Consider the following 27,739-nt stretch of genomic DNA (forward strand, 5'->3'; position numbering starts at 1 on the left):
TTTGTTAACAGATGTATTCAGTCAAAAATGTTTATTATGTTCTAGAAACTACTCCATAGAGCCAGTGCCACCCTAATTATTAAAACAGTGTTTGTGTTGAAGCTAATATCCTTAGCTACAAGTTGAGTCCCAATGTAATGCTGTCTTTGATATTTATTTATTTATTTAGCCTAGCTTTTCTTCCCTGTTTGAAACTCACCCTTTAACAGAACAGTACTACTACCAGCCCTCATTCTCTTGCTTTACTGTATAGTAAAGCATTTGTGAGTATGGTAATTTGCTATTATTTTGTCTTTGATTCTTGACCACACCCCATGGCCATGTCCAGGCCAATTTAGAGGTTGAAGTGTGGTAGTCCCACCAGACTGAGTTTTCAGGGCACATCATGCTTTAGAAGTAGATTTATGTAGCCAGGTGGTGGTGGCACCTCTACTCAGAGGCAGAGGCAGACAGATCCTTCTTAAGTTCAAGGCCAGCCTTGTCTACAACTCAAGTTCCAAGATATCCAGGACTGTTGCACAAAGAAACCCCATCTCAAAAACCAAAACCAACCAACCAAACAAAAAAACACCAAAGAATATACCTATGCTGAAGAACTTAGTCTGTAAAACTGCCTCTGCTAAGGTGATATAGAGTTCAGAAAACTCAGGCCACTCAGTTGCCTAGATCCAGTTAAACATGTTCTTTATTGATGCAATTAGAAATTCCATATTTGTTATTCGGTATGACTTTTCTAAAGTCAGGTATTTGTTGTAAAATACTGTGTCTTCACTGCTGTGTTTTGCAAAATTGAAAACCCATTTTATACCCAGGACACATTCAAAATGCTGCTTTCTGTAACCTAATGGAAGTCACTATTTTAATGTAAGTACTAGAACAAGGTGTTTGTTCACAGTACTAGCATGTATACATTTGATAGTGATTATTTTAACTGAAAAATTAGGAGTTGACAGAAGCTATTTCACCTTGTAACACTGTAAGTGTTCCTAACAGTTTCCTTATTCTGTCACTGCAGTGTCACTGTCCCCCAGATGAACTCACAGGGATGTCTTATTCATTGGTTACAAATCTATTTGTTGAACTCATTAATGACATTGACTCTTACTGTTGCCAAAAGTAATACAGAAACACTTTTGAAAAAGTCAAACCTTTTTCTTCATTTATGTTCTAGTGGTGTGTTATGAGATTCTCTGTTTCTCTCTCTCTCTCTCTCTCTCTCTCTCTCTCTCTCTTTCTCTTGCACACACACACACACACACACACACACACACACACACACACACACACTCCTTACCTATTGATAGTCCCAAAACGAAAAGTGGGCTGCTTCATTGGGATGTGTGTCCTGGGTATCAAGCACTGTGCTAAATGCCCTTGTGTATAGTTTCTCACCTAGACAATTAGCACATTATGTTTGAAGGAACTGACCATAGTTCCTATTTTATAAATGGACTAGCTTAAGCACCAATTATTTATTTAATTTATCATATTCACACTATTAATAAACCAGATCTGTGATCTGATTACAGATTTACTGATGCTGCCCATCTTACCATGTTCATCTCAATGAGATTTGTTTGCATTTTTCCCCGAGGTGTTTGTTTTCTCTTTCTGTTTTAGTCATTACGATGACTGCATTCATTATTAGTGACAACAAATCTTAGTTGGAAAGAGTCAAGGAGTGGGTAAATTTAGCAGCCAATTTCTCCACCTGAGTTCTAAAGGTAGGGACTAGTGTGTGAGTGCTAAAATGCTGTCATATGGAAGTTGTTAGGTGGCCTTGGGTTTGTTGGCAGTCATCTAGGGAGAGCTTGTCAAACCGTTCTCCTCCGTGCAAAAAGCGGGAAACATTACTGGGGCATTCTTCCATTTTTTTTGTGCTCTACAGCTTACTTGTAATCCTCCTGTCAATTTCTTTTTCATTCCAACCATCCATCATCATTCGGCATTTTCTCTGGTGCCCATCACCAGGCCTTCCCAGCTGAGATTAGCCTGCAAGCATAATGAATGAAGGCGAGAGTTGTCCCTGTCTGGTCAGTTCATGTTTCAGAGTTTGAGCAGCTTGCTCCTTAATGGTCTTGACAGCAGTTCCCAGGCTGCTGGGCTGAATGGAGGCGCATGTGAAGAAAGGTGAGCTCTATTTCTCACCCGGAATCCTGAAATGCCAAGGGTCCATTGAGAGTACATTTTGGTGGTAGTCACTCTGAGACTGTGGTCTTTGATCCAGGCCTTTCTTCAGCTTCATTTTCAAAATTAGTCCTTCAGGATGCTACTTCTTTTTAATTTTTAAAATGAATAATTCAGTACCTTTGCCAGTTTTGTGCTATTATAACAGAAAAATCACAGACTGAGTTGTCTGTAATGAACGGAAATTCAATGGTATATAGATCTAGAGGGTTGGAAGGTGAAATTGAGGGGGAACAATTGACTATTTTTGTTTATCATACCATTGATAGAAGACAGAGGAAGGGTGAGAGAGAAAAGGGGCTCAAGTTTCTATAGTCATCCCTGTCCTAGGATGTTTGCTTGAATCCATGCATAGACACCCTCATGACAAAATTCCCAGATTCCAATACTGATGGTGTTTGTGGATCACTTTCATACCACAGCGTTTAGTACCTTAGATATAGACGTCTGCTTTATCAGATCCAGTGACGGTCACAGAAGCATGGAGCTGAAGGAACACGTAAGGTTCTTATAGGGAGAATTTTGCTGAGGTTAAAGTAGACAGAACAGAGTCTTTTTCAGTGTTAACAGCAGCACATCACATGAATCCATCATTTCCCCCAGCTTGAGGAGTTTTATGTGGTGGAACTGTGGCTAAGTTTGGAACTTCATGCCCTGTCTTCCTCCCTTCATTGCCACAGCCTCATCTCTCCCACTGACATTTCTAGTGGTTTCTGTTTTCATAGTTGGTATTGTTACTTTTTTTATATATATTGGCTCTATTCATTGCTATAAACATACATTAAATATTCTAACTACCAGTAAGGCTTTGGGAGGACAAAGCAAATTGTTTACTTATGCTAGGCTTTGACAATTGGCAGTATATTTTCACATACACTTTCCCATCTAATTTTAATATTATTTCGTCCGCTTAGGTCTCCATTTTTTTTTTCCCATTCATACAGCAGATGCATGCCTGCTTCATCTCTTTTCATAGTGATAAGTTATGGAAGCTTAAATGAAGTCATATAATGTTGATAAAAGTGACATACGTTAAGGTATATCTGAATTGTTTTATATAAAATTACTTTTAATGGAGTTGTGGGTTTTGGGAAATGGAGTTGGCTATTTTAGGTTGGATATTGTACTTAATGGATTGGCAGAGGAAATGTGTATCCAGAAGTGAGCCCAGTATAGACCAGACACACAGGCCAGGTGGACGCACACTGTATAAAGTGTATGCGAGGAAGTAGCTGACTGCCTCTTGGTTATTCTACTCTAAATTTAACTATGGACTCCTTAAAATCAAAGCACTTGATACTTTGAATAATCATTAAAAGTCACCTATCTTATGTCAGTTTGAGGTAGTACTCACCCTGGATAGAATTGTGGTTTTTTTTTTTTTTTTTTAAATCCATCTCATATAAAGGTTTTTTGTTTTGTTTATGTATGCTGTTCCTGGGGTACAGAATATAACCCTATTTCTCCTGTACATGACCTTGGCGATTCTGCTGTGATTTGGTTTTTTGTTCTTGAAAGGAAAATTGTTGATGAAGAAGATAAATCTATTCTTTGTTTCACTTCTCTCTTTGTAGATGTTCAATATGATCTTTTGAGGAAGAGGTTTGTTAAAGGAGTAGTTTTTTCCAAGCTCTATCTATTTACGTGCTTATCTGCTTTGTTTCTGTGTATTCATTAAACCCAGGGTCTTGCTCATGCAGAGCACATTATTATAGCTGAGCTGTACCCTAGTCGTTGAGTTGGTCTTGATGCTTCCATTTCAGTTGCAAAACTTAACAAGGCGTCAGTAATGTTCATGTCATTGTGTTGGGGTGCAGGCCATTCATTTAAAGGAAGAGCTTTACATGTCATTGCATTTTGTTAGAAATTCAGAACTGTGCTCTGTTGGTTTGGAGGAAACAACAGGTCCAAACAGTATCTGTCTAAATGTCTCTGGGAAGTGTTGATGATTCTGAATGTAGATTGCTGAAGCTTCATATGGTTTTATCAGTTTCTTAGATGCTGTGGAGACTACAAAGGTAGATAATAAAACAGTTTTGTTTGTGTCTGATACATTCAAAGAATTCTAACCATAAGGAGAGAGAAAGATATGTAAATGTAGGATGCTATGGTTTTGAAGAAACTCACCAATATCATTGTTTTCTTTTTTCTTTTCTTTTTTTTTTTTTTTTTTTTGTGCTAGAATTCTAAATCACTTGAGAAATAACATCAGGTAAATGAAAAGTATAGTACCAGTTGTACACTAAAAATACTGACACTGAAGAACATAACCTAGCTTAGGGTAGAGTTGCTAGTTGAACATGGGAGGTGGATATATTTACCCATCTAATAGAAGGTGTTAGACCACTTACTCCTCCCCCTTTTTTGATAGTGAGGACCTTTTTAGGTAAACTTTCCTCCCTCCCTGTATTGAAACAAAGGTCTTGCATGTGTTCCGCAGTTTTTCTATGCTTGAATTATATCCATAGCCTTACCAACATAAACCAAACTACATTTACCACCTGGAGATGCCATGGTTTTTCAAATGGAATACTGGGGCTTCTCAGGCCCATATATGCCCCCTTAATTTTTGCCAGTTAAAAGAATTCATTTCTCTTAGTGTAGATAAAAGTGGAGAGAAGATAGAGATTAAAGCAGTTGAATTATTAAAAACAAAGCAAAAAAAAAAAAAAAAAAACCCTCCCAACTTCTGAAGTTATATGCAGCTTTGTATATTCTAAACTCAGCAACTAAATCTGCAAGATTGTAATGGTAAATTGTTTCTGCTTCAGAGCATGTGAACTTGGCAGTTACTTCCTGCACTTTGACCTTTTGATGTTTCAGCTAATTACCAATTAAGAACCAATTAAGGAAAGAATTTAAGTCCTGGTTTCCATTGCAAAACCTGCTTTAAGTCTTGTGATAGCATCAAGTAAGCAACAATTTTTATATTTTGCCAAATATGTATTAGCAGCTTGAGATAAAATCCTGCATACAATGTGGCACACCCTTTTTATACAATTATATTCTTGATAATGTAAGGTGGCACTTAATTGGAAAACATGTATATTGCCAGCTCTGAACCAGTGATTTCAAGGGTTGGACTGTGTATAGTATATGGTTTTAAGAATTTCTTGATGAGGTTTTTAAAAATTTTGCGTGTGTGAGTATTACTTCCACATATTCTGTAGGCTACCTGTGTTTACTATGTCCTAGATGGCCAGACGAGAACATTGGATCCTTTGGAATTGGAGTTGCAAATGGTTTTGAGTTCTCATGTGTGTAAGGAATACAGTTTTCCTCCTGCCGCTGCGCCAGCCCCAATTAACACACTGAGACTCTGTATTTGATATTATTCTGTTGGCCCATTACTAGTTTTTTATCGGCTAGCTCTGTCTTAGTTATTAACCCATTTCTATGTATTTCCACGTCGTCTCCTTACCGGGGAGTAGGGCAGGTGTCTGGTCTCCCCGGTCTCTCCATGCTAACTGACTCCTTCCTCCTTCCTATTTCCTCCTTGTCTCCTAGTCCCTCCTATCTTCCTTTCCTATTGGCCAACAATGCTTTATTCATTAACCAGTATGAGAAACATATACAGAATGACATCTCCCATCACATGTGGGTGCTAGGGACAGAATCCAGGTCCTAGAAAAGGGTACCAGTGTTCTCAACCACTGAGCCACTTTTTTCCCTAAGTTTATTTTTCTTGTATTTACTTATTAAATATACTCAACGTATTTATGAAACTATGTATTTAAATAGCCAAGTAAGCTTTCTACTATGATAAAATGAAGATCACAATAAATTAATATTTTAATGACTAGGATTCTTTCTCCTAGTGTTACATAAAATGATAACGTGTCTTTCAATCCCTGTGCTTTTTGTCTCAATAGGATTTATGTACATTTTACAATCTGGGGTTCTTTAAGTGTAACTACTTCTTTCTCTGTTTACCCTACTGTCCAAAGAAGACCTTGCTGACTAGTGATAAATGTTTCAGCCTCAACTATACTGTTATCTTGAGTCATTACTTTACATATATCATTGATTCTTCTTGGACTTTCATTTTTCTCTTTGTTGGGTAATTATGCCATAGATTGTTGAACAGAAAGATTGGATCATATCATTTGCAATAACATAAATACTGTGGGTAACTTACATGGCAGCCCTTGTGACAATAGAACATCCACACAGATAAGCTTGGTTGTCTTAACTGTAAAACTTCTAACTAGCTAAATCTCGGTTTTCATTTTTCTGTGAAGGAGGTCCCGATGACAACTTAATTGAAGGTGGAGGAACAAAATTTGTCTGCAAACCTGGAGCCAGAAATATCACTGTTATATTCCATCCATTACTGAGGTAAGTCATCCCCTGTGATGTACTTACCCATGATCATATTCTCATTATTTATGCTGATGTGCTGAGTGCCAATAGTTCAGCCAGCACTGAGTCAAATCATTAGCAATAAGAAACTTGTTTCATTTTGTAAGGTTTCACAGTGAAACTTAGTCAATAGAACAGATAATGTCAGCCAAGCCGCTCCCTGTTCTCAGGAGTAATAGCTCACAGACACATTAATTTGATTTTCTTTACTTTCTTCTTTAGTCCTGCCCATCTTCTTCCTCCCTCTTCTTTTTTGGATTGATCTCAGTGGTTGGCAAGCCAAGGCTCACTGGGGACATGGAGCCTGCCATCTGTTTTCATAAACACACATTTGTTGCCCACAGTCTTGCTCATGTGTCCATGTGTAGCTTTATTCTGCCTCTCACCCACCACAGAGACCGAGCATCACATCGTAACTCGTGGCCTGCAAGCCTGCGAGTTTTTTCTGTAGTTCTCCACAAGAAAAACAAATTACTGACCCAAGCTCTTTCTCACTCATTTACACTAATTACTCCTTCAGTATCTTTTGAGAATTACCAAGTCCCTGAACAGATGTGATTTATAGAAACCTGAAAGATATTAAGAGTAAAATATATGGCTTTTGTTTCTCAGAAGATGATTTGGTGGTGAGCAGAATAAAATCTGTTATATTGTTCACTTCTTGATTATACTATATTGTAGCAAAGAAAAATTCATGATGCTTAAGTACTTTGAAACAGGTACTTTTCTGGAAGGATTAGTAGTTACAAACTTGCTATACAATTAATGATTTCTAGAAATCTGTGTCCATGACAGAGTTAAAACTGTTTATAAAATTATGAAAAGCTGAGATGTTACAGATTCTGTGATTTATTAAATTGTTTTTGAAAATACAGAAAGAACAAACATTGTACATATTAAGAGGTAACGTGATGTTTTCATACATAGAAGAACCTGATACTACCATGGTAAATATCTTAGACATTTATCACTTTTTGGCAAAACCTCCAGGTTCTTACCAGGGAGGGCTGCAAACACATTGTCTGCAGCCCTTCCTACTGCAGAACTGCATCCCAGTGGCCACTCATAGTCTAGCTTTAGCCCATCCCCTCTTTCCCTACTTAACCTGTCCTCTGTTAACCAACATTCCACTCTGAAGCTGTATGAGATGAACGTTTAGATTCCACAACAGTGAGATCGTGCAGTTTGGTTGGTGTTGTCACCAATGACAGCATTGAATAGTATCCCATTGTGTACATGCACACTCCTATAGAGTCATCAACTGAAGGTCACTCGGCTATTTCCACCTTTCTTTTCGGTATGCACCCAGCATGGGATTGCTGGATCATATGAAGATAGTTCTGTTCTTAAGTTAACATTATTTTACTGTATACTTAAAATGCTTGTTAAGGGAAATTTAATATCTTATGTTTACTGCAGTTTATAGAAGGAACTTTGTAATTATACAATACTGCTTTTCCCTGTAAAACCATTATATCCTTACTGTATTTATGTTTGAAGTAACACAAACCCTTTATAAGGTGTAGCTCTGAATAATATTTTAACCCTCTAAAACTTTTGCTGCAAGTAAATTCACTTAGGAATCATGGGGTTAAGAAAAATAAGACAATTTAATTGGTTGATACATATTATATATATTACATATAATAGGTCAATTATGATCTAAACTTCTGTACTTAACAATGTTGTCCATATATGCGGGGACTTTGGTAATTCATTTAGTGCATGTTCTGCAATTACAATTGATTTTTTTCTGAGTGCCATTAATTTCTAAGAAAACAGGAGTGTGCCTGAATCCTTATAGACCTCGTCTAATGTTTCTTAGTTGTTCCACAGTGTGAATTGAGTCCTTGTGTACACATTTATTTCCAGTATGGAAGGAAAAAGCTTTTTAATGCTTTCTAAAAATCATGATTCCCTCTTCTCTTACCCATCCCATTTGTATTTTAATTCCAAACTTTGTTATTGTTGACAAGAACTGAAGGTTTGTCACATGAAATAATTCACCATTAGTTATTTCTTTGTGTATCTCTTAATGTCAGTAACAAGAATATTGTGTGGCTTGCAAGGTGAGTTAATTCTCTGTTAAGCATGTGACAAGGACAAGCTTTACGTTAGCCTTTATCTTGCTCCATAAATGCATGTTGAGTTTCATTACAATCTAATAATGGACGAGTAGACCTTCAAATGGCTAAGCCCATTGGCTGTTACCTTCCACCATTTTCTTAGTGTCCATTATTTCTTCTTAAGTTTGGAAATTAAAATTTGTAGTTGGGAGAACCAACACATGTATAGTTTATTCCACACATTGATTTCCATCATGAGTTAACTCATTACAAGTAGCTATAGTAATAGACTATTATGTTATTATATTATTTGTTATGCTATATTATATCAATATTAATAGACTTCAAACCTATGTTCTTATTAAAAGAAAATATGGCAGGATGAGACAGGCTAAATAGAAGACTGGAAAGATGTCGTGGGGAGTAGGAGACTTGGGATTTAAAGTGAAAACCACAACATGGTATGTAGGCTCATGTCTAGGCTATTCCGTTATGTTTTGTCACCAATTATTTCCTGGACCCTGCTCCTGTGTGAGGTGAAAGGGAACAAGATTAGATCACATTCTTGTCTACAAGGTGCTTACTGGGTAACTTGCTTGATAGGAGACAGAAGTTGGCAAGTCCAGGCACAGCAGTTATTGGGAAGGCTGCGAATCAATGGAATCGTTTAAACCTGTCAGTGAGCATATGCATGTAGGGTCTCTCTTGAACCAGTATGAGAATTCTTAGAATCACATATCCTATTGCCCATGGGTCACCATCTTCCTCCTGCTATTCTGGATAGATTCTCTTTAGATGAAGTATCTCATATTCCTGACTCATCTCAAAATTTTTATTTTTGTTTATAGCTTACATCATAATTATGGGGTACAGAAGTAACTTTCCTCACAATGACATTCATCACGAGTTCATTAAGGACAACTAATATTGGTGGTAATAGACTGTGTGAGCTTCCTTGTATCTTTTACTGAGCTCAGATATTTTCCTTGCCGGGAGACAGATTTTCCTCTGGTATTTCCCCGTGTCCAGCATCAGTGGTGCTCTGTCTTCCAGAAACTTTGCATATAGCTTTGTACACTTCATTTATGAAGAAAGCACTTTGGTAATTTCTGTTGGGCTGGCACTGCATCCTTCTGTGCCTGGGGCTTTTTTATATTGGAAACTGGGTGCCCTTCTGAGAGCACTGCAGAGATGATTCCCGTTATTGTGTTTGATGTATTCCCAGAAGTCATGTGTACTTCCCTCTCATCAAATTATTCTACAAGGTCTTCCATTCTGGTAACCTTGTAGTCTTATTTTCCTCCTCTCCTCATAACCAGGGCAGCCTTATCACTAGGAAATCACATTGGCTGTTGGAGGCAAATGTACTGGCTTCAGTTGTTCACCCCATTAACTCGCTTGGCCCTTTTATGTTTATTTAATATCTTTCCTTACTGTTTTCTTTTGGTCAATCTTGTATCTTAAAAAAGATGGGATAGCATCATCTTGCCCGCTTTACTCTTAGAGTACCAAGGAATTGTAAGCAATTGAAGCCCAGTGAAAGAAAACTTGCAACAAGAACAGCTCATTTCATTGATTTTTCTGCCTGTTGAGCTAAATGAGAAACAGCATATTGAAACAAAATTTGTATTGGCCAAATTACAGTGAGTTTTAGCTCTTCTTTATTTCTGCATTTTAATATTTATGACTGTGATTGGGCAATGCCTTTATATTTCAGGAATCTGAGGGCCTTATACTTGAAAAATTAAAAGTTCAAATGATAAGTGAATTTTACAGTGTGTTATTGGCTGGGTGTTTTTTTTAAGAAAGTCTGAACTGGCAAGGTCTTTGTGAGAGCTGTTAATCAGACATGATGATGTAGTAAGAGAAGCAGCCTGAGTGTCTGAGGGAAGAACCCTGGCCAGGAGAAATGCGATGAGAAGGGAAAGGTGGCTCCAACATAAAAGGGCTTGCTGGAAGCCAGGGTGGGCTCTCCAGTGGCCCCTGTTGGAGCATGTGAATTGGCCACTTCCACTCAAAGTAGTTAGAATATACATGCTTTCCTTTTGCTTGAATAAAGAGGGCAGTATATTTACACACACACACACACACACACACACCCCAAAAAAAAAAAAAAAAAAAAAAAAAAAAGAACACTACCTTTGTAATTCCCCAAAGCATAGGAAGTAAAGAGAAAGCCTGGTAATACTTGGTAATACTGGCATTCAGGAAACATATTAGGCCCCTTACTGGATCTGAAGTGTAGAAGAACCCTTTCTAAGGACAAGATTAGTATAGCTTAGTGTAGTTAGTATAGGTTCATATAGTTTACTGCAGCGGAAATGATACATCCCCCTCCTACCAATGATATGTCTAGAAGTAGAATATGAATTTGATGCAGCTCATTTTTATTATATTCTCTCCAGTGTTGTTTGGCAAATGATGTGTGGTGAAGATCGGAATGTCAGGAAGATTCTTCCTGTGTGCGATTGCTGATTCAGTGTATTGTTTTCCACGGAAGCAATGAATGGTCTGGCGGCCTTCATTACAGAAGTCCTGCCTTGTTTTTGTTTTTTTTGTAGTAGGATTTTCATGCTAATCTTAGAGAATAACCACAGAAGAGTGACTTCACTGGCAAATTACCTGTTAGCCTAAACCTAGTCTAGCACAAAGGATCTGTTTTGGAAATGCTTCCAAGATCATGAGCCTTTCTAATGGAAACCTTGCTTTAAAACCTTCCTTATTCAACTCCTTTCCCTGCTTGCTATTGGAGTTCCCTCTTATGTTCAGAAAGCGTGTAATAACTCCTTCCCCGAGGGGAACAGTACAAAAGAGGGGACAGGCATGGCCTTCTGTAGTCAGGGTAAGAGCACAGTGAGTGCATCCCTACGGTACATGCTCCGGTCCTCGGTGGGAAGCTAGAAAGTGATTTTTGCACCAAACAAAAATGAAAATGACATCATTAGAACGATTGAAAGCGGGGACAAAGGTGGCAGTGGTGGAGCATGCCATTGATCCCAGCACTGCCAGAGTCAGGTGGATCTCAGAGCTCGAGACCAAATAAGTAAATAAGTAATTCTGCATATGAAGACAATCGAAGCTCTTCTTCATGCACTGAACTAGTTTTCCATGTTTGTTAGCTTGTGATATGTCACAGTCACTGTGCCTCCTGAGATTTAGTTCCCTGTGGCCTCTTTTGGTATAGCTCGTATTGCTGTAAGCCATTGATGCTCTCTGGTTGTGTCAGGAATGCTCAGGGTGTGAGTATCTGGGAAGCCTCTTTTCCATTTGTCTCTGTGCAGTATGGTGGGAAAATATTAAAACATAGAAATAAGAATCGTAATGAACATTGCAATAATAGCAGCCCTGGACGCATTCTTCGGAATGTTATTAGAAACCTGAAACCTGCTGGATAGGTTAGATAGAGGCTCCTTGAACCCAGAAATGTATGTGAGTGAGTGAGTTTCTTTCTTATTTCAATCCTTTTAGGAAAATAAAAAGACACCAACATCTTCTTCTGCGCTGCCACTCCCCTGCCATACAAGTGTTAATTTATTACCTTTTCTTTCATATATGATTTGATTAATATGTAAACTCCTCCTTCCCTTTCCCCTTCATCTTTCTTTTGGAGCAGGACCTCCCATATAGCGCATAGTGTCCTCAAATCTGGGTGTCATCTTTCTCTACCTCCTAAGTGCTGCACTTAGAGGCCTTGCATCCCCACTCCTGGCTGACATGTCGATTTTCAGGGTTCATCTCTGCCTTTCAGTGGGACTTGGCTATATTTACAGTGAACTGAATTTAAGCACATTTAAAAATACACACACAGACACACACACGTTATAATAAATTTAAAAATATTAACACGTGTATATGTTGCTTCATTCACTTCTTGCTTAACCCCCCTACTAGAACTTATTGTTTGTCTGGGACTATCCATGACGTTTTCTGGAACTTTCGTTCTTAATTAGAGTATTGTAGTGATTTGAGTACAAAGGACGCCCATAGTGAGGAAGTCCACCTTTTTCATCACTGCTGGATTTCCTCACCTTTAGCAAGTTATTTGCCTTTGACTATTGTGCAGGCAGTTCCTTTTCTAACCCATATCTAGCCTTGACCCTTAGCACTGGTTGTCCATATTTTAGAAATAAAAATCGCACCTTCTTGTTAAATAGAAGCTGGTTGCCTAGAAGACTCTTGTTCCTATTCCCTCATGTATTCAGTGTCAGTGACTTATTCCCTCTGCTTCCCCTTCTGTGTCTGGGCCCCCTCTCCCTCTTGCCATCGCTGTAGTCCTTAGCTTCCCCACCACTTCCCATTACACCAGATCTGACCGTTCTTGCCCATCCCCTTCAGCTCTGAGGGGGACTCATGATGCCTCCCTGCTTCTCCTGACTTCATGTCCTGCCCACTTAGTCTGAGTTGTTGGTGTAAATCATCACTCCTGGCACTCAAACTATACACCGAGCTCTCATACCCATCTCTCGGTCTAGACCCACAACCCATTTCCTTATCTGGGTCCCTCATGCCATAGTCTATTCATTAGTTGAAAATTGACCTTCCTATCAGGAGAAAGTGGAGACGTGTAATTGTGGGTGATATTTGGAAAGACAGCAGAATAGTGATGAAAATAAAGTTGGGTTATATTCAGATGCAAAATTGGAAGTCTGGCTGGGAGATGAAAAGGGGAAAATCAAAGAGTAGAACCTGCACTAAAATAGTGTAAACCAGATAAGCTATCGATAGTCATGACTGAGGTCATAGATTATATGAAGATGAATACATTTTGAATTTTATGATGGCAATGGAAATCCTTCAGAAAAAAAAAATGCTTGATGTCAAACACAAAGATGTTGCCAAGGCAGCAAAAGTAGCAGTTGAGTAGGTAAGGGCATCAAGTAGGAGGAGAGAAGAAAGCACACCATCAGAGAAATCCTGAGGCATGTTTAGCTATAAGCTTTACTCACATAAGGCTATCTCTTTTGAGGGGAGTTGGCGAGACAAATTACAAGACATTACACCACCATTTGTGCTGAAATAGTAATAAATTAACTACTTTCCCTGTTGCTGTCCTAAGAATATTTGACAAACTCAAGGAAAGCAAGGATGGGTTTATTTGGGCTCATAGTCTGAGAGTATAGTCCCTGGCAGGGAGGTCATGGTGGCTGAGAAATTTGAGACAGTTGGACCATTGTATCCACATGTAATGAAGTAAGGGAAATGGATGCTAGAACTTAGCTTACTTCTTTCTTTTTATTCAGTGTAGGACACCAGATGATGATGATAATGATGATGATGGTGATTATTATTATTATTATATTATTATTATTATTAAAAACATATAGACCATTGGGAATTTGAATTTTCCAACCTCAATTGAACTAATATAGATAATTCCTCACTGGCATGTCCAGAAGTTGATCTAATCTAGATAACACCTCCCAGATGGGCCAGGAGTCTTGTCTCCTAGGTGACTCTCTATTATTTTAATTGATATAAATGTTAATGTATTAACATTAATGTTTATGTATTAATAACTGTTAATATTTAATGTATTAATCTTTACAAGTAGATAGGTATGGTTTTATTAACATAAAGTCATGCATTTAACATTTATTAAATAATGATTAAAGGCAGAATGTGTAGCAGATCAAATTTTGCTCACAATATGTAAAACTTCATAAAGGTATGAAATTTATTATTTCATGCATTCTTAAATATCTTTTACACTTGGTAATAAATGTCTGATGATAATCTGTATTTCCTGTTATTCTTTCTCTCCTCCTCCTAATTCCCCTTTCTCTGTGACTGTAAGGATCTGACCATAGGACCTTAAACATGTTAAGCAAACTGTCTACACTGAGATACATCCCAGCTGCTCCCATATTTTTATCATTCATTACAATTAACACATGTTTTTAGAATTAACAAAGACAAAAGGGAGAAGCTTACTTCTAAGGCCATGATTTTCTAGCATTATCACAAGAATGTTGATACTTTAAGATATTTGTAATACCAAAGACTAGCTAATGTATACATAGCATTTTACAGATTACATCCAAGCATTTTGTCATGTTTGGTGATCATATCAATCCTCAGATGTAATTTGACAAGGCCTAATTTCATGGCTGGGGCTGTATATCCAGCATTGGGGTTTTAGTTTTGGAAGCCGAACACCAGTCAGTGGATCTGGTTTTGAAAACTGTTCTTTCTATCATGTGGAGATTTGAGTCCATGGCATTAAGGGTTTTGCTCAGTTATCTGAGCCTCCTGCGTCTTTTTAGGCTCCTGTCTGTAAGTCTGTGGTGTCTTTTTACTCAGTATAGGCGCAGTCATGTCAAAGACAAGATCCCAAGAGTGTTGTCTTTAGCCTCACTTTTCATTTTACTTCCTCGCTTCCTGGAACCACCCTTCGCCACTGGAAGGTCGTCAGCAGCCATCTTTGCCCACCCTCTGTTCCGCTCTCCATCTCATTCCTTTCCCTCTCCTTTTGCCTGGTAAATGAGTTTACTCCCTTAAGCACCATGTTCTCAGGAGAACTTTCTAGTACTTCTTTCCATCTTCGCTTTCTTTCACTGTCCCCTCTCTCTGCCCTCTGTCCCTAACCCAGCACGTGTGTGCAGGTGTGTCTGCTCATGTTCCTCGCTTATGAAGCATTTCTTTGGGCCAGGTGTTAGTAGTTTCTGCATAGCTAGATCTCTGCTGATGTGAAGCAATACTACTTTCTCAATAAATACTTGGGGAATGAGTTTGGTGAATTCAGCAATGTGAATTTTTCCTTAAGAGAAACACTTTAGTTTTCTTCATCAGAACCAGAGTGAAATGGGTGCAGACATTTGTTTCTCTGGTGCCCGCACAGGTCATGGGTCACGGGATCATCCTATGTACCTTCTGGTCAGTCATTGCCTTCTGACACACATTGCCTTGCAGATATCTTCCTGTGATAGCTCTTGATACTTCAATGGATAAACTGCAAGTATATATTTCTAATTGTGCTTTCTGGTGGAGTTACTCAGGGAAGATGAATTCTTACCCAGGTCTTGGAAATAAATATGAGGGTGGGACCAAGGCAGTGAGTCACTTCTTTTGCTGTTGTCCTGCTTTATGTTTGCTGCCAGGCTGCCTGTGTGTGATTTAAGATGATAGTGTGTAAACTCCTTAAGGTAGACTGTTAATTTCCCATGACAGCCTATGAAGCTTCCCTCCCCCTTCCTTTTCTTACACCCAGGCACACATATCAGAGTAACTGCTTGTGCGACATTTGTTTAACGTCATCTGGCAGTAAAAGTGCCCTAGCAAGTCGGTCAGATTTCATGTTTGCAAACAGACTTCCACCTTACTGAAAATCAAAAGGCTCAAGAATTTTATTTAGCTATGTGTTCTCCTCCTGGAGCTAAAACCTTATAGGCGTTGATGGCAAAGGGACTCTGGACCTTCTGCTTGGTGTTTTTTAGCATTTTGAAGAAGGCTTGCCTGACCATTTTTAAATCTGCCAAGCAAGTTATGTGAATTCTGTAGTTTTGTGCAGTACAAGGTTATCTTTGAAATATTAGTTATTATGTGGCATTCTGTTTTGTGTTTCCTTCTTTCTCTGAAAAAGCAAAGTATAAGCTTCTCCAAGTGGCCTGGCCTTGATAGTGATAAAATGTCCTTTCTTTTGATTCCTCCCGTTCTTCTAGACTCCTTTTACTAACACACTCCCACTCTCTGCACAGTGGGACTTGGGTGAAATGTATGTTTGTGGGCCATCCGTATTTCAGATACTGTTTCATGTGGTGGATGACAAAACCGAGGGTGAGACCAGCTGCACTTTCATATGTAATTAATAATCACAGCTCTGAAGACGTTTGCATTCGGTTAGAACATAGCCAGTGGCATGTCCACTGCAGAGAGCAGAAAGGGGAAGTAGATGCATTTATAATGCAATCAGTGTACGCCTCTATAATTTATGGTTATTAGCGTATCCTAAGAGACCCTGATATTCGAATATCTGTAAGATAGCACAAAGTCTTTCCCAAACAAACATGGCAGAATTATTTGAGGGAGCAAATCAAGACAGTAGGCATGGTCCTTAATGGATCAACAATGCATATGCTCATTATCACAGTAAACTCTGGGAAAACCATCACTGAATCCACAGGGAGGCTGGTGGTTATTGATGCAATCCTGGTGATTTGGCTTGTTTTGCTCACATCTAATTTATCATCATGTTTGAAACAATGCAACATTGAATTTCTTCAAGGTTAATATTGTTTCCTACTTGTTGCTAGATGTAGTAATAAGTATTAATTTTGATTATGTTATGCTGTATAAAAGAAAATATATAGAACTTTAGATTTTATACTATACATAAAATAAATAGTTGTCTTCAAACATTGTTAATCTATGGTATTATAATTTGTATTTGTCGTGTTTCAATCACATCACACGAAGAAGATAGCTAAAATACTTGAGCCCTAGGGATATGCCCACTCATGCTGTAAATATATCCAAAGCATCACCTCATTTCACCTTTCTGAATCTCCCTGTGTCCATACTATTATCTTCCCCACCCTGTATCTGAAGGACCGGAATCCAAGAGGGAGGGAATAGACTCGAGATTATACTACTGGAAATGTAGCAGCTGAGATGCCAGTCTTTGTCAAAGGCCCCAGAGCGCTGAGTCCCACATCTTTCTTTGTAGTGCAGTCCTGTACCTCCAACACCATAGACTGAGGAGGCATCTCAGGAGCCTGTACTCTTTGGTGACATAGAAGACGTGTTGGAAATAGTTCATAAATGCAGTTCTGTTGGGTTAGAAAAAGTGATATTTCTATTAAACAACTAAGATGAGAATATATATCATGTCCAGTTCTGAATCACAGGGACAGTGCAAACCAGGTCAAGGTCCTATCTGTAGATATGGTGTTCATGGTACTCCAGGCTATTGATTGTGCCTGCCTCTTCATTTGCCCTCTGAAAGAAAAGAAAATCTACAAATTTTTGAGCCATTTTAGAAGGAAGTGTTATAGTCTAACTGGTTAGTTTGTGTATAATATTTTATATACCTTGAGGATGTTTACTATATAAACTCATTTGTGATAAAAGTTCTAGACAATTAAAAATAAAACTTATTTAAAAGAAAATTTTCTATTCAGATTACAGCTATCTCTATGTCAGAAAAGAGACTTCTAAATATTTTAGAGTGTGGTGTTGAGATGGAGAACTTATAACATGAATAGTAGAAATGCAGAGACAGACATTGGGGTTAAAGCTGAAGACGAGAGAAGCAAAATACCCAGTCCCCTAGAGCATTCTCACCTATACCTCAGAGTGAAAGGGTGACCCTGTCTCCAGGAACCCTCAAATTTCACTGAACGCACTGAGCTCCTGCCTTCCATTCTTCTCTAGTGCTGGGGTTAAAGATGTGAGCTCTGTTTCTCTTTAGACTGATGCACTCTCACATAGCCCAGGGTGGCCTTGAACTCACAGAGATCCATCTGCCTCTGTCTCAGAGTGCTGGGATTAAAGGTGTGCACTACCACCACCCAACTTCTATGGCTAAACAGTGTGGCTGCTGGGATTAAAGGTATGTGCCACCACTGCCTGGCCTCTATGGCTGTGGCTAGCTTTGTATTCTGATCTCCCGGAAAGCTTTATTAGATCATCAACAACATATTACCACAATTGATGGCTCAGTGGTTAAGACAATGTACTTCTCTTTCACAGCTCTGGTTTGATTTCCAACACACACATAAGGTTCTTCGCATCCATCTGTTATGCCAACTCCATAGAAATCCAAATCTTCATACCTCTGTGGGCACCTGCTCTCATGTGCACACACCTACATACACACTCACTCACTCAATCACTCACACACACACACACACACACACACAGAAAAATAATAATAAAATATAATATTTTTATCTAATTTATTTTGTTTCTTAGGATATAGTGAAATGAATATGTTGACAGGTGGATTATTTCCATCTTTAGCCTTATCTTCAGAGGAGCATAAGAATCTATATGTATGCATGTCATGACATTATTATTTTCATTTTGATGGTATTTTGTCTTCTGTGGACATAGCTTCAACAGTGTACTACGTGTTGGACCAGAAGTTGACTGCAATGCAACTTCAGGGAGGAAGAGCGCTGCTTTTAGTGCCAATAATGTGTTTACATTGTTGAAAAGTAGATACTATGTTTTCATAGTCTCTGTTAAGTGTTGTGACTTAATTAGTCAGGAACATTTTTCTCCAAAGACCAATTACCATAATAAAAATACTTCTCTACATGTTTTCCTGTCATTGATAAAAATGTCCCCTGTATCCAGATAGCTGTTTATTTGTGAAATTGTATTTCAGAGGTGCTTTTCTTTAAGGATACTCAAGTTCTGTGCAGTGTTTGTTTCATTATACATCTGTGTACCAGTACCATGGGGTATTTGTCTTCTAGAACTTTTGATGGCCTCTGGCAGGTTGACATCATAAACATCTTTTCTAATCTTTCCTCTCTGTGTCTTCAACTCTGCAAACATCCCCTCACTCCTTCTAAATTCTCCAAAGCTCAGCAAATACCTTTGTCTGCTTAGCTGAATCATCTCTGCTCAATTGCTGAATTTCTTTCCGTTTTGACAGATAAGAGAAAGTAAGCCAGGCTTTATAAACCTTTTTCTGTGTTGACACTTTTCCAAACAACTACCTGGTTCTGAAATGCTCAGTGAACAAAACTGAAATATTTGAGAACTGTGCTGTCTGTCCACAGCTATTTATTGTTCTGTTAAGATGATGTCAGAGTAGAGTCCAGGACAGTGGAAGTCAGTGTTGGAGGCATTTGAGTTCTTTTGGTCCAGGCTGATTAGACCTGAGAAAGTATTAGGCATTAAGAGGTATAAATGGGAAGACTAGAATGGTGGTGCTCATGTATAATGCCAGCACTTGAGATAAAAATGTCAAACTCATTTTCATATATGGTGATGTCAAGGCCAGCTTAGGATGCACAAGACCTTGTCTCAGAAAACAAGCAACATTAACAACAAAAATGTTGAGGAAATAGAGGTAGCCATCCCCCAGATAACATGTTCTCCTGATGCTTTGGATTTAATAGAATAGTTTCTAAGTAATAGGTCCCCTTAGGGTTAAATGAAGAGCTACACTGGGTGGTCACTGTCATTAAAGCACTGACTCTTAGCTTTGTGAATAAATAATTATTTATGAAAATATTGTATGAAGGAGAGAGCACTTAAGCAGGAGGGCGTGGCTCAAATCCCCTAAGTTATCCTAAGTGCCTAGCATTGTTTGAGCTGTCAGATTTAGGAGTTCCACCAATCTTAGCTTTTATTTCGATTTTGTTCACTAGGCTTCTCCAAACCTAGGTTCCTTCATCTGCACTATAGGAATAATATCTGTGTTTGTGTTGTTGGCAGGAGAATCTGAGCCACTTTACTACTCTAATTACATTGAGGCTTGAGATCATGAATAATACTTGCACAGGTTCTATAGACTGAAAGTAGGTGGTTACTGTTATCTGTGCAGGCGTGTGTGTGTGTGTGTGTGTGTGTGTGTGTGCGTGCGCGCGCGCACACATGAGCTTATGCTTATGGATAATGCAACAGGAGAGAAAGGTAGGAAAAATCTGCTCCTCTCCTTTTGCCCCCTCACAGGGCTCAGCCCTTCTCTTCCTTTCTTCTTCTTGTTTCTCTGAGCTTCTTCATGGAAACATAATTGGATTTATTACCTCAACAAGATGCTTATAGGAAATAGAAAAAAGCTTTTGCATGTGAATCACTAAGAACTGAACTTCAAGCTTTTGTGACAAGGAAATATTTGGGGAATTTTTCCATAATAATGCATAAAGCATACTACTTTTCTTTTATTGAAGAAATTATGAAGATCAGATATTGGGGAAAACAGTAAATTACATCTTTAGATTATATCTAATATGTAAATGGTGTAATGTGAATTATTATTTTGAAATCTCAAATGCCAACAAGATATTGTAACCCTCTCAAATAAAGAAAAAGCTCTAGTAGAATAATAAACGACCTTCATTAATTAAAATAGTGTATATAAAATGGTAGCATAACACCCAATGTCGACACTTGTGTTAGATTACTTGTGAGAGCTATAGCAGAGCCCTTTGGGATTAAAATAGGGAAACGAAACAAAGCAGCTATTGTTCAGTCATTTTTGTTTTTGTTTCTGCAGCAGGGTTTCTCTGTGAACTCACTCAGCAGACCAGGCTGGCCTTGAACTCACATAGATCTGCCTGCATCAGCCTCTCAAGTGCTAGGATTAAAAGTGTGCGTCGATACCATCGGGCCACCTGTTCAGTCTTAAACAAAATTTCTTAAAACACACACACACACACACACACACACACACACACACACACACACACACACACACACAGGGCTGGGTTTATGTAGTGAGCCCTGAGTTGCTCTGTATGATTTGTGCTAGGAAATGAGCACCACTGAAGAACAAGAAGGAGAAAAATGAAGTGGCTCATTCAGTAAGTGCTTGCTCCATCACACACATAAACCAGGCAGGGAGGGCTGCAGCCCTAACCTCAGTGCTGAGCAGGCAGAGCCCTGGGGATGCCTGCCCCTCATTGGCCAGTCAGTTTAGGTTCAGTGGAAGGTTGTGACACAAAAGCTGAGATGGAAAATGATAGCAGACATCCAGTGTCAACCTCAGGTCTCCACATGCATGTGCATACATGCTAACATGCACACACACACACGCCTCCCTCAGAAATGGTCAATTACTATAGTGTAGCTTTAGAGCAGTTTATTTATAGATGGCTGTCTGAATTTTATTCTTGGTGGCCAGGTTTAAGAACTAAGTCAAGACTTGAAATGGGAATTAGAAGAGTCTTTCGGGTAGCAGAAGGCATTTGGGGGTGAAACTCTCTCATGTCATTTAACACGTGCCGTGAAGATGTGCAGACAGCCAGGGAGAGCATGGGGTGTGGCAGATAGGGTTTCTGTGTTGCTCTCAATCTCCTAAGGTAAAGTGGCATTTTTTTTCTGCTGAGTGAGATATGATTTTAAAATGGAATGAAGGAAGGGAGAGACAGAAAGGGAGAGAGAGAGAGGGAGGAAGAAAGGAAGGAAGGAAGGAAAGAAGGAAAGAAAGTTACCATAAGTGCCTAGAGGTAGTTACTGGTCCCTCTTGGTTTCTTAGTTTAATGATAATGAATTACAAGGAGCACGGCTTTTCCTGCTTCTAATTAATGCATAACCCAAGCAGAAACTGGCAGTCTCAACTACAGGGAATAATAAAATCTTAATAATAAAATAGCAATAAAATCTTAGAGTCTGCTGCTGGCAAAGAAAATTGAAAACTGAAACAACAAAATCTTAGCACAGAACAGTTTTTAGACATGGGTGTTTAAAGCAGTGGGAGATCAGGTATTGGTAAATATAACCCAATCCCCTTGATGCATGTAACTGAGTACAATACGGTACTCGCATTATACTGAAGGGCATCATTAAGCTTCCATGATAAATTGCAGCTAGGAGTAGGAATGATCTCCAGTTTCCCAAGGACAGCATTTTTGGAAGTTTGCTCTAAGTTTCTTCTAGTGAGAGTTACACTATTATGTTAGGTATCTTTGTGGATTTGGCCTTAATTACATAGGTGTTCACTATTGGAAGATGATCAACTTGGTTATTGAGGGTCTGTGGAAAAATTTGGAACTAAAAGGTATGGATTCTCTATCTGCATATATTAGTTTTGCTTTAATTTGAGGATAACCTAGAATTTAAGAGCCTCCTGCTTTAGCTTCCAGATTGCTGAGATTACGGACATGTTCTAGCACACATGCCTATTTTTTATATATTTTATTTTAATACTCTACATTCATTTGCGCTTTTAGAATACATCAACTCACGGTCTTTGCTTTTAGGAAATTTTACAGTTGCAGGAAAACTGATGCATGCTAAGACTCACACAGAATCAGCGTTACTGTGAACCTGCGGTGTAACCGTGTGCTTTGGAAAGACTTAATTTCCTTGCTTATTTTCTTGTTGCCTTACACACAAATATTTACTGAGCACCCATCAAATACAAATCCTATGCTAGCCAGAAGGAATCCAACAGACAGGAATTACACTTCAAGCTCTCACAGTGCCAACAGATTAGTGGGAGCAAAGCAATTGTGAAGACGACAGTAACACACACAAAGAATGGGAGACTGTAGTGGCCTAATTCAGCCCTTGAGAGAAACCCTTCTATAGTAGGATTCACCTAGGCTGAAATTAGGAAGATCCATACTGAAAAGAGAGAGCCAGAGGCAAGGCCAGGTTTGTTTGGAGTCTCTAAGAATATAAGGTACACTAGCCTTCCAGTTTGGGCACATTGGCCATTAGATTTTTATTTCTTCCCTGTACTTGGAAGGTAGGAGCAAGTGATATATAAGCTTCTTTGCCCATAAATTTGTAGCGTCTTTGAGAATCACACCAGGTTATAATTTAAGTGTGCTGTGACAAGATAAGGGGTTGAGGTCAGCTGTCTTTGACTGCCCCTACTGAGCTTCCTCAGTCTTGTATACTGTTTTCCCCAACTCTCAAAGTAGGGTACCCTCAGCCCTTGGAGTGTTAAACACATACACCCTGGTTGAACCATAATCTTGAGATCATTACTTTGGACTAATCCTGCAAATTTCTACAGATTTGTTACGATAGTAAGACAGCCTACATGCATTTTAGAAGTATTAGCCATGACAGAATTGTAGGAATGTGAGCTGCATACATGATCACCCAGAGGGATTTCCTGAGGGAGGTCAGACTCAAATAAGAAACAGAATACAGGTTGGTCCAAAAGGCATTTTTCTGTTCAAGAAGTGGCAACTATGAAGATAAGGGTTATGTAATTATCCTCAAATGTAGGTTATGTGGAGAGATTTGACCAGTGAAAATAGTACAAATAAAATTATATAGGAAAGGAATGATGGTGTAGCTTACTTTCAGCTAAAAGAAAATAGAATAAAAAGTAGAGTCATCATTGATCCAGTGAGAATGCAAAGGAGCCTTCTTTAGAGTTAGTGTGAGAAGAAAGGGACCTTGGCAGGGTTGCTTTCTCTCAGACATCTCTGTGCTGTCTGTCCTGGCATAGGAAAAGTACCCCAATTCATTGGCTACTGACTAACCCAAGTTTCTAGAGCCATGGGCCATGCTGCACTAACTTTATACTGTTATTTGAATTTTTAATTTCTTTTTAATAAAAGCAAATTATTATTTTAGTTGTCAAAGTGTTTTCCAAGAACCTCTATATCAAAGTCAATATACAAAACTACTTACAAAATGAAATATTAGCCTTTTTGTGTGTGCATTGGTCTCCCGTTGACTGAGAATCCATGGGGAGGGTGTGGGCATTAGCGTTTGGACAGACTCCAGGGAATTCCTGTGCACTTGAAATTAGCCTCAGGTGACTCCTCCCACTGGCCTCTGTGTTGGTCCACCACAAAGAAAGGGTATTCCCTTCTCTTCTTTTCTCCAGTGTTCTATAGCTCTGAATCCAGAATGAGAGTGTTTATTCAGAAAAAGTGTGTGTTGATTTCACAGATAAAGCAAGCCTGGAGATCAGAGTACGGGGCTAGCCACACTAGTCACCTATACACCTTTAATCCCATCACTCAGGAGACAGAGGTAGGTATATCTCTGTTAGTTCAAGGACACCCTAAGCTACATGAGAGTAAATCAGTCTAAAAGAGAAACAGAGCTCACACCTTTAACCCCAGCATTAGGGAGGTGGAGATCAAGTGGTATGGCTGAGCAGATAAAGGAATATAAGGCAGGAGGAGATGGGAAGGCACTGCAGTCTAGGCAGTCTAAGGAGATGCAGAGGACATGATCGACCCTTTGGTCTGAGCATTGGTAGAAGTGAGAACTCTATAGTGAATGGCCGCTTTGCTTCTGTGATCTTCAGCTTTAACCACAATATCTGTCTCTGGGTTTTTATTATTCATGCTACAAAAGTGATTTCCTATTTGGTAGCCTCATTTACATGAATTCTCTTCCTCTATATACTTTTTTTTTCTCAGTAACATCTATTTTTCTGGAACTCAAAAAGTAGGTACTGTCTGCCAGGAGTTTGCTATGATGTGGTTACCAATACAAGTTCCCGTCCGTCTCACAGGCTTTGGTCCTGCCCTTAAGTAGTCTATTTAGGATTCCTAACTAGAATGTTACTAACAAGGAAAACAAACAAACAAACAAACAAAAAAAACAAAACTGAAAGCTCCCTAATGTTTTCACTAATATTATACAGCCTTGAATTGATTGCTTCCCTTCTCCCTAAAAGCATAGCCTGTGTGACCCTGATTTAGAGTGGCTTAATCAATAGACTACAGGATGACTAATTTGTTACCACACATTTCTTATTGAGTATTTTCCAAGTAACTTTGAATAGTGAGAAGCAGCCAGCTCTGATTCTGGATGACTGGAACGTGAGGGCACAGTTGGAGCTGCCTGCCTGTGTGCTACAATACTTTAACAAGAAGGAGGAGGAGGAAAGAGAGGATGCTGAGGAGGATGTGTCTATTATGGAAGCTGTTCCTTGATCTACACTGTTTGTTTTGTTAGTTTTGTTTTTGTATGACAACTCTATAAGACATTAAAAAGGACTTATTTTCTATGACATGGGTAACATGCATGTCTACTCTACATGGGCTGCATGTGGTCAGTGGTTGGTATAAATGTGGATCAATATCAGTTTGTAAATGCAGTTAATTAAAATATTGAGGGTTTTTTTTTTTTTGTTTGTTTGTTTTTTTTTTTTTTTTTTTTTACTTTTTTGGCACTTAATTCCAAGCTTCTTGAGTTTGAACTTCATAGATAACAGTATCTTCACACAACATCAGAAGGTTGGACATGCTTGAGAGTAAAACATTGCAAGTATAAAAATGCATCTAATTGTAAAAATACTGAACCTATATGTCCAGTTTGTCTTTCTCCTTGGCTTTAAAAAACAAAAAACCTTTTACAAATTATTAATTCACATGTATTTTATTCTATAAAATGATGAAATATTTGACCATTTCATTTATGTATGCCATCTACTTTGTTCATATTCATGCTTTCATGGATTATAGACTATATAATAAGTGTTTTATTTACATTAGAGAATAGGGTATAATGAATGTACACAAAAGGAGATACTGCCTTCCTACAAGTCTACTCAGCATGGAGTGAGGAAGCTGGCATTTACTGATTTGCATTTGGTGACAACTCCTTTTCATGAATTGTCCTATTTCATTTTTCATAATGATCACAGATAACAGTGTTTGTACTCTTAGTATGTGCTTTTCTTTGTGTTGCTCCTGATTTTTTTTTAAAGGACAATTAGACAGGTGATATCTGTTTTTTAAATCATTTTAATTTTTAGGTTTTTGAGATACCATCTCATGTAGCCCATGTTGGCTTCTAAGTTATTACATGAACAAGAATGGGCTTGAACTTGTGATCCTATGTCCTCTCTTTTCAAAGTGCTGAGGTTATGGGCTTTCTTGCCATGCCTGGCTTTTTGAGCGTTTTATTTATATCAGTGTGCCACAGGTGGGAGACAGCCCCTGGAAATGCTTTGTCAGTTGCTGTAGGTTACAGAAGCAGTGATTGACAGATTCAAACCCCAATCCTCATGATATTTAAATCAGGTTCTCAGTTCCTGTGGTCGTCTGCAAGGTGTTGCTTCAAACCCTTGAACCAACTCATTCTCAGACCATGGTCGCATGCAGTGAGGTAGCAAAGAGCAGCTGAGGAAAGTAGTTGTGGAAACTAATGCACGGAGAAGGGAGTAATAGCAACTAGGTGGATGTCTAAAAACAATGAGAGAAACACGATAGCAAGGGATGTGTGTCTTTGGAGATTTTGACAGGAGTGATTTTAAAGTGAGAGATTCATTATGCCTGAGTGTACCACACATTTTGAAGCTTTGGATTCATTTACTTACTCCATAATTATTTTTGGCTATCACTTAAGACCAATTTAAGAGCGTACTTTGGTAGTCTAGACTAATAGATCTGAATATGTGTTCCCTCATAAGTTAGAACGCATGTGCATTTCTCCTGGCTTTGTTGTATCTCTCCTCCTCTAAAGCGCGCAGAGTACAGTATGAAATAAAGAGCTATACAGTGTGATATCTGCCTTTCTGAGAGTAGCCTTGCTGAGAATAATGCCAGAAGTAGACAGGCAGTGACAGTGGGTAACCAGGGAAATTTCTTAGTGGGGTACCTTGAAAACATAGTTTTCCACGCTTTATAATGTACTCAAAACATTTCACAGACTTGCTCAACTGGCATAATGATATATGATGATGGGGGATAAACCTGTTAATATCTTACACACACACACACACACACACACACACACACACACACACACACACACACACACACGCGCACACATGCACACACACACACACACACACTTGAAGGGCAAACAGTTACTTAGTTTTGCATTTAACTAAACCCACCTGTGGTTTTTCTCTGCTTCCTCCTTGAAAGACTTTCTTCTCATTGGCTCCCAAAGGAACCTGCCCTTCCAGTTTTCCTCAGACCTCCCTGGCACATCTTGAATCCTCCCCCTCATCTGCCTGGCTTCTCATGATGTGGGGCCTGGCTTCTGTTCTTGGCTACCTGCTCATTTCCTACCCACATTTGTGTCCTTGGTAGCCTCATCCAATCTCAGGGCTTTAAAGGCCATGTCTGTATGACGACTCCCACATTTTTGCCTTTACCTGGAATACTTACTGAACTTTTGGCTTTGATGACCTTTTGCTTTCTTGTCTTTTCTATTGGTTTGTCACCTAGGAGTCTCTAAAGTATCCCAAGGTCAGTTCTGCTCTCTATGTTCGGTATTTGCTGTCCTTTATTCAGTACCCACCCCTGCCGCCACACACACACACACACACACACACACACACACACACACACACACACACACACACACACCGTTTATGTCAGTGACTAAGCCAAGCTTTCTGATGTCACGCCTGTTTACTCAGCTCCGAGGCAGCCCTTTGGAAAATGTGTGCTATGGGCTTTCAAGATTGTCCAGGACTTTCCTGACTACTGCTTAGGTGTAAACTGCCACCCTTGTTTGCATGGGTCTTTTAATTAGACTCTGGTCTTTTGCTATAGTCCTCACTCCTTTTTAGA

The 27,739-nt window shown here is 38.9% G+C and overlaps 1 protein-coding gene across 1 annotated transcript in view; it reads left to right on the forward strand.

The window, feature by feature from the left end:
• Positions 1-27,739, forward strand: part of Exoc4 (exocyst complex component 4) — a 651,801-nt gene that overhangs the window by 276,337 nt on the left and 347,725 nt on the right. Inside the window, exon 10 of the mRNA XM_051175863.1 lies at positions 6,429-6,525. Coding sequence (XP_051031820.1) covers positions 6,429-6,525 — 97 coding nt within the window. The remainder of the gene's footprint in view (positions 1-6,428; positions 6,526-27,739) is intronic.

The sequence above is a fragment of the Phodopus roborovskii genome, unplaced genomic scaffold (genome assembly GCF_943737965.1).
Source record: "Phodopus roborovskii unplaced genomic scaffold, PHOROB, whole genome shotgun sequence".
NCBI classification, from domain to species: Eukaryota; Metazoa; Chordata; class Mammalia; order Rodentia; family Cricetidae; genus Phodopus; species Phodopus roborovskii.